Genomic DNA, 15,389 nt, shown 5'->3' on the forward strand with positions numbered 1-15,389 from the left:
AGCATTATTTTATAGCACGTACTACATGCCGTTGCCTCTCAGTCTCGGTTTTCTGGTTGTACCAGGGCTCATCTCTGTTTGGGTTGGCCTGCCAGGCATATTTCAGGACAGTATTGATCAGAGCTTTACTGATCAGAATGCAGAGGTACACAATCAGGTAGGCGTTCATAGACCTGCAGGACAAAAAGCGATGAGATGATCCAAGACACGCAGTATGAGCATAATCATTTTTGGACCTAATGGCAAAGACACATATCATACATCAGGGTGACAAGATCTAACCGCAGTAACTTTCCCTGAGGGTCTCTGAGTTTAATATCACTCTTTTTCAGAAAAAATTTAAATAAAAAAAAAATCTCCTGTCCGAATGACATCTACAATATTAAATTAAGTCAAAAAAATCAACATTTATTTGATTGAAAAAGTCAATGTTATCCAAACTCTGAAAGAAGATCTCTGAAAGTACACCTGCTTATTCAATAAAAACATATTTTACGTGTTTTCCTAATGGCTGCATCTATCTGTCTGACAAAATTGTCAGCGAGACACATGTGAGTGTAACTTGATACAAATTGTGACATCAAATACAGAAGCCCTCAATTTGCTTTACAAACAGCACACTAAATGCATTACCCTGTACATGCTGACAGCAAGATAAACTGAGTGAAAGCCTATCACTGTGTCTTACTTTTCAACAGCGGAGCGTTTCTGAGACTTGGACTGGTAGTTGAGGGCCATCTTGGTTTCCATGCCCGTATAGATGGCCACAGCTAGAGAAACAAGAGAGGATGAAGAGCATTTTGAGATCATAATTCCCCTCTGTGACTGTCTCTGTACAGCCTCTTTGATGCTATGATAATGTAAAAGCCATTGTTACATAACTGAGGTCCTACCGTATGGTGCCATTACGTCATAATGGCTCGGCTGTAACAAAGTTAAACATTTTGAGAGCTTGCCCTGCTCTTAGAATCCTCATGTGTATAATGTGACATTCATCTCCCTCTCTCGCTCTCTCTCTCTAGCAATTAAGAACTTCTTTCTGATCTCACAAGCCTCAGTGACTCATTTAATTACAGTGGGAACAAAGTGACAGAACGACTCAATCAGCAACTCTCTTCTCTTGTTCTCCTGCCCTTCCTATTGCCTAAAAAAAAAATCACATTAGCATTGTGCCAGATTATAGTGATGGATCTTAGCATACACATCAATACAATTAGACGGAGCGCAAACAGTGTTCCTAAGGAACACACAAACTAATACATACATACCTTGAATCGACTACAAATATAATTAATGTGTATGTGCATAAAGGAAACATAAATATGTAGTGTTGTTTTTTAATACCATGTATGTATTCTGTGTTTTTCAGTGTGGCTCCACGTAGCAGCAGGTTCTCAGAACCCAGGGGTCTAAAATAATCAAACAGATCAAATGCAGCATTACAAACATGATTATGTGTTGTACTTCAAGTTCATCTGTCACATTGCAGGACTATTTTAAATTTAAAAAATGGTGAAATGTTAAATGGAAACGGTAAATTAAAAGAAACGGTGACCAGTTATAGCAATGAAAATATGAACTACATATTCATTAAAACACAAATATGAACACACATAAAACAGTCATGCTATGTATAGACTATCCTAATATTAATTAAATAAATGTACTAAATATGAAAATAAATATTTGTGAAGCTGCCTAAATGAAACTTGTTGATATTACTACTACTCTAATTATATTATATTATAACATATAATAAATTACCTAATTATATCATCTTATTCATTTTAAATACTCCATTTATTCAGATTTATTAACATATTTGTACTGTATATGTGAAATTTACCAAGATAACAGTATTTGCTGTATTTTTTTATATAAAATGCAATATATATATATATATTACATATACTATTATATAATATTAAATATTTTGTATTCATTTAATTTCAATAATGTATACGTTCATATTTATTTCCACAATTGTACCAAATACAACATAGAACATTTTTAATTAAAGTTAAAGTGGTTTGCAAGGAAAACTAAAGAGGAGCAGAATTCTTTAGTAAGGATCAGGATTGGAAGAGAGACCTGTTCTATGAAAATGATAAAGTGTCCCTCTTGAATTCAATCTTTCACACACTGGCCCCTTAATTAAAAGTCAATTTCCTGAGTATAGATTTACCTCACGATGGGCTCGTCTCGATCCAAATAAATATTGATTCGTCCCACAAATCTACAGCAGCAGAAGAAGAAAAGACAGAAATAATTCTAGTCTGGGCTCTGTGTCAATGTGTGTGTGTGTGTGTGAGAGGATATTTGTGTGGGGTATCTGGAGTGTGTGGCATGCTGTTGTGCCAGTCCAACAGTAGTTCTATGCACAGTCAGTGACTCTTAGAGAAAGCGAGGGTTTGTTTATGTGTTTTCTGCTGATATATGTGTGTATCACTCACTTGTACAGGTCTGGCTGGGGTTGTTCGCATTCTATCGTAGCGTGTAGTGTGTCCACCTCCTCCGCTGTGTTGAATGCCTTTGTGTCCTGAACTGCATAATAGGTCTTTGTATAGAGAGGAGAACACGAGACAAAACAGTCGGCATTCCAAGGTCAAAAACTCTCACACACATTTCTACCATCTCCCATCTAATATGAATTACTGGCAGTGTGCTTTATAGTGCAGTCAAAACATTTCAGTCACAATGTATAGAATAATGTTTAGAATAAAACCCTAATGTTAAGTTTTAGGACTAATAACAGTAACATGTTTGCCTTTCTATAAAATGACCAATCACCTTATGGCTGGACTCTCCATCTAAGCTGGCTGTTGTGACAAAACATGTTCCGTCTTCTCTACTGGTGGACAGCAGTATGAGGTCACATGGAAATGTCTCGTTCTCTTTAACCTGGACAATATCACCCACCTGAAAGGTCAAAGAGCAAGAAAGGGTCAAATTCAACATTTACAGTAACAGTTTGAATCAAATAACAACCTGACGATAAAGTGAGAATATTTTACATTGTGCTGTACTTTTCTGAGTAGGAAAAAGTAATGGTAAAGAGTGTAATTTTTGTCAATGGCAACATCATAACTAACTGCAAAAATTATGACTGATTCCAAACAGTCTCCACCAACCATTGTTTGGACAAAACCAGCAATCCTGGATCAAACTCACACCATTTGTTGAGCAAATGTTGATATGTGAAGACACTGAAACAAACTACAGAAAATACACACTGTGACTTTAAGAACAGGTCATCCACTGTTCATCATTTCTTGGTCATTTTATCGTCTAAATATACTTCTGGAGTGACCTAAATACTCAAGTATTATAATTTTTTTAGTATGTTCCCTGACAGAGTGCTTGAATAAAGTAAGATATACTAAAGCTATGCGACATCAATATCAACGAATCAACTATAGAAAATGAGTTGCTTACATAACAGTGGAATAATAAAAAAATCATACTCATGAATCTACATAAATGAAAATCCTGATCCTGGTTGTTGTTCCCGCTGGCCTGTCTGCATGGGTTGCGTAATGGATTACAGATGCTGACCGGATAATCAGTAGGAAAAGCTGTAATGTAAGTATTCAAGCACATTCTCTCTTTATCATCACAGCTTCCAGTGTTTTTCACTGTGCTTTTCAAGTTTTATATACAATTTTATATTCTATATTGAAAGAGAGAGAGAGAGAGAGAGAGAGAGAGAGAGAGAGAGTGAGAGATAAAAAGTTTCAAAATTAAATGACAAAGGATTCCCACTGCATTGTGGGTAATGTGGGCACACTGTCATTCTGCTTGTTGACAGGCCAACATTCTGTTTCCAAACAGCAAGCTGGCTGTGTAAGCAGAAAGCTGGTTAGTAGAGCGAAACTTTGTTGATTTATTTCTCTGAGAATGAAAAAAAAAAACACATTTTCAGAGCTGAAGTGTGCAATTTTTAGCATTTTTCCTTTTTTTTTTCTTTTTTTTACCTATGCCAGCTTAATTTGCATACATGCAAAGCCATTGACAAGTTGATTTCCCAAAAAATGCAAACACCATGTGACTTTCAAAACACTGCTGTTCATTTAAGCGTGCAGAGCAGCCCAACCAATGGTATGAGTTTGTTTCACCAATGGGCTGTTCGGGGAAACCTGTTTGAAAACAGTCATGTTTTTCAAATTCATGTGGTGGCGCTAACGGCACAATTCACTAATCTATATGTTGTCAGCTCCAGATTTTATACTCATAGTATGTGATTACGCACCCGTAGCTTTTGACTCTGTTTGCGTACGACTTTGCCATGTTGGATGATGTGGACTGGACATTGGTTTATAGCGTTGTCCGCTTTGTGCCTGATCCAGTCCTCATAGCCCTGCAGAGAGTTAAAGGGGTGAAAGAGACCAATGAAGGAGTGACATTACAATTATGACACCTATTATAGAGGAAAATTAAGGGTCTTTTCTCACCTGTTTAATGGCTGTGACAGTGATGACAAAGAAAAGAGGCAGACCGCTGGTCGTAGGACTGGTAGGTGTGTCAATGATCAGCTACAGAAAGAGATGGTGAGAGGGGAAATATCACACATCAAGCTGTCACAGAAAGGCCAGCTCATGCTAATAGGACAATTTCCATAAGTGACACCATCACAAACCTGCACTAGAAAGATGATCAGAAAATAGAAATTGGCGATTCTTCTGAACTGCTCAAAGAGATTCTTCGGTATAAAATTCCAGAAAGTATACTGTGGAGAAAAAGAGACATGTTTAACAAAACAAAACAAAACAAAACAAAACAAAAAAAAAAAACTAATCAAACCGAACAAAACAAAACAAAACAAACCAAACCAAAAAAAAAAAACAAAAAAAAAAAAAACAAAACAAGAAACCAAACAAAAAAATAAAATAAGAAACGAAACAAAAACAAGCAAAAACCAATGGTATAAAAAAAATAATGTAATAATGCAGCTATTATTTTTATCTTACACAATTTTACGTCTCTGGTTGTTTTAATTTTTATTTTTTAATAATATTTAATATATTAAACTTATATATATATATAGGAATACAAAACCAAAAATTATTTTAATGTCCTCCTGATTATGTTTTCTGTGTTTAATTTTCTGTAATGACCAGATGACTGTACATTATCAGTATGTGCATATCGTTTTTGGTTCAGATAGCTGTTTGGCCGTGGAGCACATCTGACCTTTGAGGATACAATTCTGTTGTCAGGAAATCTCTGTGGAATGTACGCTTCTGTTCCTGGTGGAGGCTCTTTCTGTCCAATATAAACTGTCCTGCTGTCCACCCAGCTCTCCTCTCCTGTACACTGAAACAAAGAGATAGACAGAGTGGATTATTCATTTATACATAGATATTCACGCATCATCCATCCAATGAGACTGCTTCCTGTTTGAGAACACACTCTTTAATCAGTATTGACACAGTTGGCCGGCCTGACTTGAGTTCACAGGTCAGATCCACCCACTGGAGAAAACGGGTGTACAAATGAGGAACCAGCTTTCAGCTAAAACTACAGAGTTTTGCTCTGATGAGAAAGAGAACAGATACAGAACGTATGGTTCCTGTCATGCTTGATTTGACTCTCAAAGGCAGGGGAACATAGTTTCATAACAGAGAGAGAGAGAGAGAGAGAGAGAGAGAGACAGAGAGATGAGTGGCTTCTAGTGTAACCTATTTTATTACCCACTTGGCAAAAATGACAGAACTGCATAATTTAAGATATTATTCATCTACATTTAATGTTACACCGAAGTTTAAAGGAACTGTTGACCCAAAAATGAAATTGCAGCCATAATTTACTCATGTTGTTCCAAACCAAGGTTTTCTTTAACAAAAACTAAAACTATGGAAAAAATTTTTTGTTGTAATACAGCTGAAACAAAATATATTATAAATATTAAATGAAAAACTTAAACTCAACGTAAATTAACAACTAACTAAAATGAGTTGAAGCACAAAAATTACTAAATGGAAATAAACAAAAACTTTAAAATAAATTAACCTAAATTCTAATACTTAAAAAATTACAAAAGCACATTAATACATTTCTAAATATTAAACTAAAATGAAACCTGAAAACATAAAACACAAAAGCTATTTCTACTAATAAATATTATTTTATATTTAAATAATATTATAAATAACACTAAAATAACACTGTTTCAAACCTGTATGACATTTTGAAAATATATAAACAACACCAGACTGTATAACAGGTCTGAAACAACATTAGGCTGAGAAAATAATGACATTATTTTTTTCTGTGCGAACAATCCCTTTAATATATACGATAGGGGTTAATATGAGAAATACTGTAATAGTGATGATAGTAAGCAGCAATAATAACAATATGACTGACAGAAAATAGTACGGGAGGATGCCCACTGCTATTGTCTTTTGCATTCATTTCCAAAACTACATTAAGTAAAAGCAAAAAGCGGAAAACTATGTGACAATAAAACCAACAGCGTGAAATATTAATCCTAGCAGGTTTGCACATATCTTTATTTCTCTCTTCATTTTTCGTTACTCATACTTCACTCAACATGCTACTCTGAAGCATCTGCTCTTGCTACTGCTGCTGACTTCACACCAGCTTTAATAGGTTTGGATTATGCAAGGAAAGCTCATCTTAGATCAGAGTGAAGGGAGTCACCAAATACCATGTGTCTTTACATTGCAGCACAACAAGTAACCTGTCTGCAACCGCAGCGAGTGTCAACAACCGTGACGGCATTGGCTGCTATGTGACTCCGCCTTTCTCTCTCCATCAGGACAGGATTAAATCCGGCGGAGCCTCTTATGTGCTTACGTAAAATGAGAAATATGAGCTATTACCACTTCAAAGAATGCCTTATCCAGCACTACATGCTACAGGACATGCATGAGGATTTCTGTCATATAAAGGAGACTGAGAACATGTTGAATGTTCTTGTGTTTGGCTTTAAGCATTTAGGTTTTGGCAGGGATTTAAACAAATATGAGGTCATGGTCAACTGTTAAACACATCAATTATACAAATTAAATCCTTTAGCATTCAGACTGAAGTCTCGGTCCACAGCAATGTCAAATTCTTCGCATCACGTTGTTCATCATGGAAAATCCTAAGAGACCCACAGGAAGTCAGTCTGAAGTTTCTCTGTGTGACTCATGCATCTCGATGCCTCTGTGTATTTATGTGTGTGTGTGTGTGTGTGTGTGTGTGTGTGTGTGTGTTTAACCTTGCAGAGTGTGCTCAGACATCATCCACCCTACACAAATTACTCAAAATGTCTTTCAGCGCCCCTAAAATGACAACACGCATTCAAAAGAAAACAAATTCAAGGATAAATCGCACAAAACACTTTCAAAAGAAAAAAAACAATCAAACAAAAAACAATATACTATGCTTTCAACTGAAAAGGAAGCATAGTTAGAGAACAATTTGATTTTTTAATAGTGACATTTTCAGAACAAATAAGCATTTTTTTAATAAAATCTCATCACTGTAACATGAACTATTATATTATTATTTATATAATAATATTTAAAAGTATTTAAAATGTATTTAATTCATACTAACTGTACTTCAAATGACATATCACTTAAGACTTACTATAAAAAATTATCATTAAACTTTATTTGGAGTATTTCTTTATTGCACAATGCACATTTCTTAATATTGTGCCTAAAATGTGTTTAAATATCACTATTAATAAGGATTGTATTGTATTACTGTATTGTATTAGGATTGTAAGGATTAGGATTGTATTGTATTATCCCTTTATCTCAGTCTTTAAATGCAAGATATTTAAAGTGTACCTTCAGTATACTTGTAGTAGTTCCACTTTAGCACAATCATATATACTTCAGTATATCTTAATTGGAACTACTTCCAGACAATTAAAATGCATTAAGTACAAAATTAGATATTTCAATTTAGCAGACTTTAAGTATACAAGTTTAGTATACCAAAAGTACAACTGCAGGGTATTTTTATTAAACACATAAATATATAAATGTATTTGTGGTAGGCCTATAAGTAGCACAAAATAAATATATTTCAAATTAATGTTAGTATATTTTTCACTAGGGTACTCGCACTGGAAATATCAGTGTGAGTAAAATTTCCTTTTTTTTTTCTGACTATAGTTTATGGTCAAGAAAAAAATACAATGAAAAACAAAAAATATTAAAAAGGCTATACTTTTGCATTTTTAATGCAAAACAATGTATTTCATCAAAATAGAATGTATTTTATTTTATTTTAATTGTAGGGTAAATGTGCCCCAGGGCTTATTTTTTTTTAAATTCACCCTCAAATATGAGGCTGCTTCACAGAATGTGCTAAAAGTGTGGTCCGAGAGAAAATTTCACTATAAACAGGCTTATAAAGAATTCTTTTGATTTCCTCTCCCTCTGTATTTTCGGTGTCAGAAAGTTGGCTTTAAGCAGACCGCACTGAGCAGCTGGTCAAAGGCTCAGTAAACCCTGAGCCCCATAATCACACCTAATCCACTGCCCTAAAACACACACACACACAACAGACAGACCAACACACACAATGAATGAGCCTGTTCTGTGTTCTTCCAGGCACCTGATGGGTCTGGGATGACCTATATAAACCCAACATCCACCAAACTAGCTAGCTAGCAGGCTAACACTAGCTAGCTAACACAGAAAACAAACAGGTTAATCGAGGATGAATTGTGCTATATTTACTGTTAAAGGAACGGTTTAATTTTTATCTAGCGCTCATCATGCTGGTATTTTTATTTTATTTTTTCCCTTAAACACAAAAGAAGAAATTTCACGGTTCTATTACATAGAAAAAATAACAGCATTTAAGTTCAGAAAGACATGTGGGCAAGTAAATGATGGCAACTGTTATTTTGGGGTGAACTATTAGCTTGAACCTAGATGGCTTGTTCTGAATAATAAGAGAAATCAGACCAAAATCACTGCTTAAGCTCCCATGAAAACCAAGTACACAAGCTCATAACTGAGCAGCAAACAGTGACACAGGAATGAGAGGTGGCAGTAGTCTGGTCACTAGTCAAAGGGATTATATCACGCTCGACTCGTGCCTGAGCTCCCAGGGAACAGCTCAAGTTACCCTACTGCATACACACACAAACACACCATCGCCAACTGTCCGTGCAAACAACGGCTGAAATTCCTCCAGCCGATGCTGATCAGTGCTGATCCAGGAACAGCTATCCCCACCTATGAAAACAAATATATTTTGATAACATACATCAGGATATACAATGTGACAAAAACTGATCCTAGATCAGCACTTTCCATGCCACCACAGGTCATACAGACTGAAATTTAATGCTCTCCATGACGACATTTTCCAGTTGTGACCTTACTAGCTATTGACAGTTATAGATATTTTGCTATCAAACCAGAAACAGCAGGCAGTGCATGGAGGTAGGAGGGCACATCCAAATATATGGAAGTAAGAAGGAATATCCAAATCAGGAAATATGGATGCATCCTTCATTTTCCATGATATCCTACAGTCCTGAGTTTCAAATGATGTAATAAATGCGCATTTATTTATTAACTTCAGATTCAACTTCTACTCAGAAATAAGCATTGACGATAATAAATATAAAATCATTCTAGATAATCAGATCCTTTTATATTAAAAGTCTAACAATAATAATATATATTTAATATTTTGTTTTATATATGTATATATATTTTTTATTATTATTTAAATTGTATTGAAGTATTGTGCTGTTTAGAATTTAAGCTAATTTAAAAAATATATATTAATTATTTATCATTTATTTATTTTATGTGGCATATAAACATATGTATGTGAGAGTGAGTTTATTAGTATAAGCCAATTCAGGTTAACGTAGTGTCAATTACATAACTTTTCTCCAAATTCTCATTATAATAATACGAAAAATCTCATTACTGTAATGCAAAATAAAGGTCATTTTATTAATAATAGTGTACATCATATTATATGGCTTTCATTTATTTAAAAAAAATTATTATTTAAAGAATTTGCACATTCAAAAAAAAAATGCCAGTGTGAGTTTATGATTACAATAAGATCCATATAGTTAATGTGAGTTTGTGAGCACGTGTAAGATAAAGGCAAGAAGAACTGGGTTTTCTGTCAAATGTGAACTTACTGTATGACTACGACCACTTCTTTTATAACTACTAAACTGGTCTCAACACACACTCTCAAAGTGCTTCAGGGCATCACTGAAGTTACATGGTTAAAAATAGCACTGCATGATTCCTGTAACTTTATGCAGTGCTGCCTAACAGACTGTCGTATGTGAAACATGATACAAACAATTAAATAGAAGACAGGAACTCATTTCAGATCAAAACACTGACGGTTCTCACAAACTGACTTAGGAAATGATTTTGCAAAATATATCTATAAACAAGTTAAGTAGTTATAATCGAATAGAGGCATATTCAGCGATAACTCAAGCTGTCATCAACTTACATGTAGGTCAGCGTTTAATGACTCTTGTTTAATAGTGTGACAGTAGGGTCACATGCCTGAGAGGAAGAAGATGTGGAGATAAGAAGGGAAATGCAGAAACGCAGAAGCCCGTGCGAGTGTGTACTTGTTTGCTATATATCAAAATTATTTTTAATTCATTTGTTATCAAAGATATTAATTGAATACATTATTTTATCAGGACAAGAAAAGTAATGTCACTGACCACTTATTTTCAGAACAATACATCTTATTTTAATACAGAATCATCCTGACCAATCTATTGTAACTGAAAAGTAGGGATGTGCAAAAAATAGAATGCAATTAACATGCTAATCACAGAACCGGCTTTACTGTTGAGATGCGCATGACGATCGCGTTCGATTTTTTGCACAGCCCTACTGAAAAGTGAAGTGGAGCATAATCTGAATCAGGCATGTGAGCGTTCACACCTCTCTGATCTGGATCTGGATTGTTTGAGCTCATTATTCACCCTTGTTCTCCTGATCTCTCCGTTTCCATGACCCCCGCTAAACCTGGGTAATGAGTGAAACCAGTAAACCCTGGCCTACTGCCCAAGTACTGTATCTCTGTCTGCCCTATTGTTTGGTAACATGGGTGTCGGCTTCCCATCCAAAAGTCCTGTTGTTTCTGTACAACTCACAAAAAAAAAAAAAAAAGGAGAAACAAAAGGAGAACAAAGAGGGGGGGGGGGGGGTTCCTCCCTTGAGCAAAAATATACAACTGCTGTTTACAAGAAGGAAATGTACTATCAACAGAGGAAAAACATAAGTGTTTAAGGACGTTTTCTATTTTTCAGAAATAATTGGAGCCTTGAGGGTTTTAAAAGGACAAACATCCCCCTGACTTTCTCCTCTAAACAAAGTTGGACAACATTTGTTTGCATTTCAAATAATCTGTGGGAGGACTCTCATTTCGCCTCCTCCTCTCCCTCTTCCTTTCTTACTCATTCTACATGAAGGCAACCGGTTGTCTTAACCGAATGCCAGAAATAAACACCCACACACATATTGTGCCTGGTAGCCCTTTCACTCCACCATACACACACACACACACACACACACACACAAGTACACAATCTCACACATCCGCTCCACAGGGGAAAACATACCCTTTCAGGAAAATAGCAGCATAAAGACCTTTTTCATGGATGTAACTGGCCGCTAAGAAGGAAGAAAACAGGTTTAACTTAAGAGTGGTAAATTACTATAATTGCATGTTTAATGCTGTGCTGACTTTGAACTCAAAAGCTTTTCAATGCCTACCTGACAAGATCATCAGAACCAACAAAAATCAAATGTTATGTAAAGCCAGGTTAGCCGCGCAGAGACTGACTTTTGAAAATCCAGTCAATTTTGCATCTTATTTGATTTACACACCATTTTAAAGGGATAGTTTACCCAAAAATAAAGATTCTGTCATATTAATCCAAACTTGTATGACTTTTCTTTCTTTAGTGGAATATAAAAAAGACACACTACCGTTCTTACCATTTGGGGTCGGTAAGATTTATTTACGTTTATGAAAAAATCCCTTTTGTTTGTCATAGCTGCATTTTTTCGATCAAAAATATAGCAAAGTCAGTAAAAATGTGAAATAAACAATGAACTATTATTACAAATTGAAATAACTGTTTTCTATTTAAATATATTTTGAAATGCAATGCATTCAATAATTTTGCATGCCCTAAAGAAGTAGCTCATTCAAAATAGACTGAATTGTCCTCCTGAGACTGAAGGAAACACAATTTTTGGACAGTATACAATATATATATTGGTATGTGAATGATTCATGGGTGGTCCATCTGGAGCCAAAACAATACTGAAGAAAAGAAACAGAAATTGGACATCAGTCTTTAGCATGTCAAAAGTGTAGACATTTTTTCTTAAAATGAATTTATAAATATCCATATTCAGAATGCTTTAAGGCTCTGAGAGCAGGTGGTTCAGATACATGTTTAATTTTAAGAGTAGCTGGTGAATCATCATATCTATAACAGATTAACTGTAAGGTTAAGACACATGCTGATGCTAAGGGTGAGCCACTTATAGAAATTAGTAGTCCAACAAAACCAAGCAGGCAAGAAGGGTGAGAGTGGGAAAATGCTTTCTCTGTGCGAAAGTGTGAGACTAAAGAATGACATATAGAACACACCGCTGAAATAGCAGCACAGTTGATTGATGCTATTCACAAATCACAAAGAGAGAAGAAAATAATCAGCAAAGAAAAAGATTTTACCAATACCAGAAAATTCTGTACAGACTGTGTGTAACCCAAAGCACATCATTGTAAACACAGAGATCTGTCTTTCAAAGCATCTACTGTGTCTTGTATTGATAATGCAACCTGTCCTTCACATCAGCTATTTTAAAACAAAACAAATATTAAACTGCCCCAGCACTTCATACCAAACCTTGACCTTCAGCATGGCTTCTTTTTTCCTGGACAAACCAAAAATGGTGCAAATTTGGGTCAGTATGTAAATAAATATATTTATTTGAACATTTGAACTCAGGACGCCTGTAGTAAACCAACGCTATATGTTGGTGCACTGCCCACAAGGCTAGATTGCCCACCAACTGAATTTTCTATTTCAATTTATATCCCTTCAATAGGGAAAAGGATATTATTTGTCTCTTTGGTTTATGACAAAAAAAAAGAAAAAGCATTTGAAAATCATAAAACATAAATGCAAAGCCTTGATGTTAACTCAATCCAATAAAAGCACTGAGCTGTTGCAGTGCATTACTGGTTAAAAGTTAACTGCTTAAAAGAGAGCAGTTACTGTCATTTTAATGTTTATGTGACATGACAACAATATTTTATGAATGGAATAAAAGCAGACAGCAGGTATCCACAGTGCAGTGTGAATGTGTGGATTTTAACATGATTGAACATTCCATTATATGCTACTCTGACCAATGGAGCACAGAGCAAGTTATATAACCTAGAAAATCAGTCAGATTACATTACATGATCAATTATTCAGAAAGTCACTATACCAATAGACAGTGTTTAATCAATGCATAAAACACTATTAACATAGCAGGAAAAAATATAAATACATTCATATGTCTGATTGATGTGCATTAATGGATATCTTCTTGCTTGCATGCATTCAAGTAAATGCAAAATAAATGCATGTTTTTTACAGACCTTAATTTATACGGAAAGCAAATCAGCAAATGTGTTTCCAAGCAACAATGCAGCAAACTGTGGTATATATGGTATATTAGATTCATACCATATAAGATCCCTGAGATACGGGAATGAGTACTGCGTCTTTAATTTTTAAGATGCTACAGTATAAAGCCTTTTTAAGTCCTTCTAAGTCCTTCTATCTCCTGAATTGAAGCCTTTTACAATCATTGGTTTGTGCAGTATACATAAAAAACGATCCAATGGCTCGGCAGCAGAGATACACGAACCTATGGTGACAAAGCCCATCAGAGCCCACTAGAATGGACGGAGTCATCTGGCTATATAAGCGGGCATTCGCCACAGGATTCTTAGGTTACTTCGACTGAAGTGACGACTGAGTCATGCAGCTACATAGCATGGCTAGCAACACAATTGGCTGCAGAATAGCCAGTGCACGCTCTGGTGCGAGTCGAGAACGGTTCCCAGGAACAATATCTGTTGGCTGGGGGACAGCGCGCTCTTGGCGCTAGAAATTTTGCTCTTTTAGGGCTTACCTCTTAGAAATAAGCTTTTTTAGAATCACCAGATGGCGGCAGGGGAATAGGACCAGAAGCTGCCACCGCTGAGGCGGCGAAGAAGCGGACCAGCCAAGCAGAGAGGTCTCAGTCCAGCTGTGAGGCATGTCAACGGCGATTAGGCTTCGGGATCAGCATAGAGCATGGAGTCGTCACTGCGTAATTGAAAAAGGCTTCAGTTCAGGAGAAAAAGGCTTTTTCCCATAGCATCTTTAGCAGACGCAGTACGAGTGAAATATCAATAGGGAACCACAGTAGTTCAATGCAGCTGAAAGGGGACTGTGAATGTGGTTCTGCCATTGATCAGATTTTAGCTTTTAAATATGTCTGGATTGAAGAGTGCATTACAGAGTTGTCTGTGTGTGATCACATTAAACCTATTTCTAATCCTGATCTGTTTTATAAAATCAATGATTGGATTTTACAACAAAGATGTAATGGGTTTTTATAGTGGTAAAAGCTGAACCCTTTAAGGACTGAACACTTAACCCCAGGTTGCACCAGTAGGACTGTCACTTAGAAAGACAGCAACAATGTCTCCTAAATTAATACTCACTGGAATGTATTTAGATAAAAGAAAACCACAGAAAGGAAAAACAATGGTTTGTTTGTGCTTTTTTTCCCCCAAAACAATTATTATTTTCTAAAGAATTATAAGCACATCATTTATGCCTGAATTATTTTATCATGGGAAATTATTATATTACTGTATGTGTGGAAAAATATCACACCTTCATAGTAACACTTGTATATTGTGTGCTTTATCTATCTAATGCATATTGCATAAGAAATACACAATACATTTTTTCTATAAATAAGGCTTGTGTGAGTGTTGCCCATGTGAGTGAAAAAAGCCAATATATCCTCTTTTTTATCTTGCATTATCATTGTCTTTGCCAACTGAGAGAACCAGGAATATAGGGTTTGTTTGTATCCATCTGTCTACATGTTCTCTGCATATAAGAGTGCACAGAGGGAATCCAGATAGCTTCAGCGATTATGTAAGAAAGAGAAAGAGATGCTTTTAGCCTCTCTAAAGTAAAGTAAAGTCAAGTAATATAAAGATAGAAGGATAGATGAAATAATGCATTATTTAATAATTGATATGAGTCAGTAGAAGCACTGAAAGGCACTATGGCAGATGTTCCCATCCTCCTGGTCACCAGAGACAAAGACGGGGTC

At 35.5% G+C, this 15,389-nt stretch overlaps 1 protein-coding gene across 8 annotated transcripts in view; it reads right to left on the bottom strand.

Moving 5' to 3' along the window:
* Positions 1 to 15,389, bottom strand: part of atp11a (ATPase phospholipid transporting 11A) — a 57,179-nt gene that overhangs the window by 23,022 nt on the left and 18,768 nt on the right. For 7 of the 8 annotated variants that reach the window (XR_006153848.1, XM_042717396.1, XM_042717397.1 and 4 more), the window contains exons 2-11: positions 5,191 to 5,313; positions 4,637 to 4,726; positions 4,452 to 4,532; positions 4,250 to 4,357; positions 2,791 to 2,919; positions 2,454 to 2,557; positions 2,186 to 2,236; positions 1,345 to 1,409; positions 689 to 770; positions 23 to 173 (exon numbers count right to left, since the gene is read on the bottom strand). Coding sequence is in view for 7 of the 8 variants with exons in the window: in XM_042717396.1 (XP_042573330.1) it covers positions 23 to 173; positions 689 to 770; positions 1,345 to 1,409; positions 2,186 to 2,236; positions 2,454 to 2,557; positions 2,791 to 2,919; positions 4,250 to 4,357; positions 4,452 to 4,532; positions 4,637 to 4,726; positions 5,191 to 5,313 (984 nt within the window). In the remaining variant the exon portion in view is untranslated. Of the gene's footprint in view, positions 1 to 22; positions 174 to 688; positions 771 to 1,344; positions 1,410 to 2,185; positions 2,237 to 2,453; positions 2,558 to 2,790; positions 2,920 to 3,131; positions 3,378 to 4,249; positions 4,358 to 4,451; positions 4,533 to 4,636; positions 4,727 to 5,190; positions 5,314 to 15,389 lie in introns of those variants that run through there. The other variant, XM_042717401.1, reaches the window with a different exon arrangement.

Source organism: Cyprinus carpio, chromosome B1 (assembly GCF_018340385.1).
Source record: "Cyprinus carpio isolate SPL01 chromosome B1, ASM1834038v1, whole genome shotgun sequence".
Taxonomy (NCBI): Eukaryota; Metazoa; Chordata; class Actinopteri; order Cypriniformes; family Cyprinidae; genus Cyprinus; species Cyprinus carpio.